Below are 1744 nucleotides of genomic sequence, written 5' to 3'. Positions count from 1 at the left end.
ACTCATGCCCATTGCAACAGTCACTGTGTCAATTCACCTGGTTAAAACTCTCTCTTTTGCTGACCCTTCACCTTTCCAAACATGATGTCCCTCTCCAAGCAACATGTCCAAAGTATGTGAGATGAAGCCTCATCATTCTTACCTCCAAGGAGTACTCTGGCTGCATTTTCCCTAAAACATATTAGTTTGTTCTTTTGGTAGTCCATGGGACGTTCAGTACTCTTCACCAACAACATAGCTAAAAGGTATTGATTTTAATTGCCATTCTTATTTATAGACCAGTTCTCAGATGCATAGCAAGTGAGTGAAAAGACCATTGTTCTGAATTAGGCACTCCTTAGTCTTTAAATTGACATCATTGCTCTTCATTAATTTGGAGATAGGAGATTTTTGCAATGCAATACATCTTTTGATTTCTTGACTATTTGTATTAAGCACATTGATTGTGGAGCAAATAAAATGAAATCACTGAAATTTCAATCCGTTCTCCACTATCATATTGCTGCATATTGGCTCAGTAGTGAAGATTTTTGTCTATCTTATCATGAGATGTCTTCTGACATCGTTGCACTTCAGCAATTTTGAGAGGTCCCTGACAGCACCCTTCCCCAAAGCAATTCATCTTTTGATTTCTTGATTGCTAGTACCAAGAGTGTTGATGGTGCAGCTGCGAAAGCTGAAATTGTTGAAAACTCAATCTCTTCTCCATCTATCATGATGTTGCCAGCTGGCACCATGGTGAGAATCTTTGTCTTCTCGATGCTGAGCTTTAATCCATACTAAAGACTATGCTCCTTGACCTTCTGCAGTAAATGCTTCAGGATCTCCCCAGTTTCTGCAAGCAAGGTCTTTAACATGGTCTTTCACAATTACTTGCTATGCATCCAAGAGTTGGGCAATAACTGAAGATGACAGAAGAAAAACTGATGTCTTTGGGTTGTGATGGTGGAGAAGAATACTGAATATACCACAGACCAATAACAGAACAAAAAGGTTTATTCTGGAAAGAATGAAATCAAGCTGCTCTTTGAAGGCAAGGATTTTGAAACTCCATCTCATATACTTTGGGAATGTTGCCAGGAGGGGCCAATCCCTGGAGAAGGACATCATATTTAGAAGGGTGAAGGAACAAAGCAGGAGGAGAATACTCTGGATGAAATGGATTGACACAGTAACTGGAATAATGGGAGTTGGTGTGCAGAGACAGTGAGACTGGCTCTGGATAGAGCAGAGTTCAGAGCTAATGTACATATGGTCACTATGAGTCACAGGCGACTCAGTGGCATCTAAGAGCAACATGCTGAGATGTTAGCAGTATAAAAGGAAGGTGATCAGAAATTTATTAGCTCTTCTACTTTAAGGCTCAATATCACAGATCTTTAGAATGCTGAAAAAACTTGTAAAAAATACACATAGGAAATGAAAATTAAGGGAAAATATCTCCTTTCAGAACTAAGAAGCAATATTTCATGAATAACTTGCAAAAATATACACTGTATCAAAGATTACAAAGTCAAGACAGAACTCAGAATAAAAGAAAACCTCTTCTTACCCTATTGGGAAATCAACATCATCACCATGAGCTGTCATGTGGTAAAGACCAAATTTAGCCAGTTTAATATGCCCCTAAAATGAAAGGGGGAAAAAAGCAGTATGAAATACAACAGTTTACTGCAAGTATAAATTATCATTGCATTTTATAAAATTCATCATATAAACATTAAGAAATGAGTAATATTATTCA

The 1744-nt window shown here is 37.7% G+C and overlaps 1 protein-coding gene across 3 annotated transcripts in view; it reads right to left on the bottom strand.

Annotated features, from left to right (window-relative positions):
* Window positions 1-1744, bottom strand: part of TBCK (TBC1 domain containing kinase) — a 258846-nt gene that overhangs the window by 193169 nt on the left and 63933 nt on the right. For 2 of the 3 annotated variants that reach the window (XM_006881109.1, XM_006881110.1), the window contains exon 4: window positions 1553-1626. The exons of the other annotated variant lie outside the window; for it this stretch is intronic. In XM_006881109.1, the coding sequence (XP_006881171.1) occupies window positions 1553-1626 (74 nt within the window). The remainder of the gene's footprint in view (window positions 1-1552; window positions 1627-1744) is intronic. 3 annotated transcript variants of the gene reach the window in all.

Source organism: Elephantulus edwardii, unplaced genomic scaffold (genome assembly GCF_000299155.1).
Source record: "Elephantulus edwardii isolate Elephantulus edwardi_28Jun2011 unplaced genomic scaffold, EleEdw1.0 scaffold00012, whole genome shotgun sequence".
In the NCBI taxonomy this organism is placed as follows: domain Eukaryota; kingdom Metazoa; phylum Chordata; class Mammalia; order Macroscelidea; family Macroscelididae; genus Elephantulus; species Elephantulus edwardii.
This window is presented reverse-complemented; position numbering and strand designations above follow the sequence as displayed.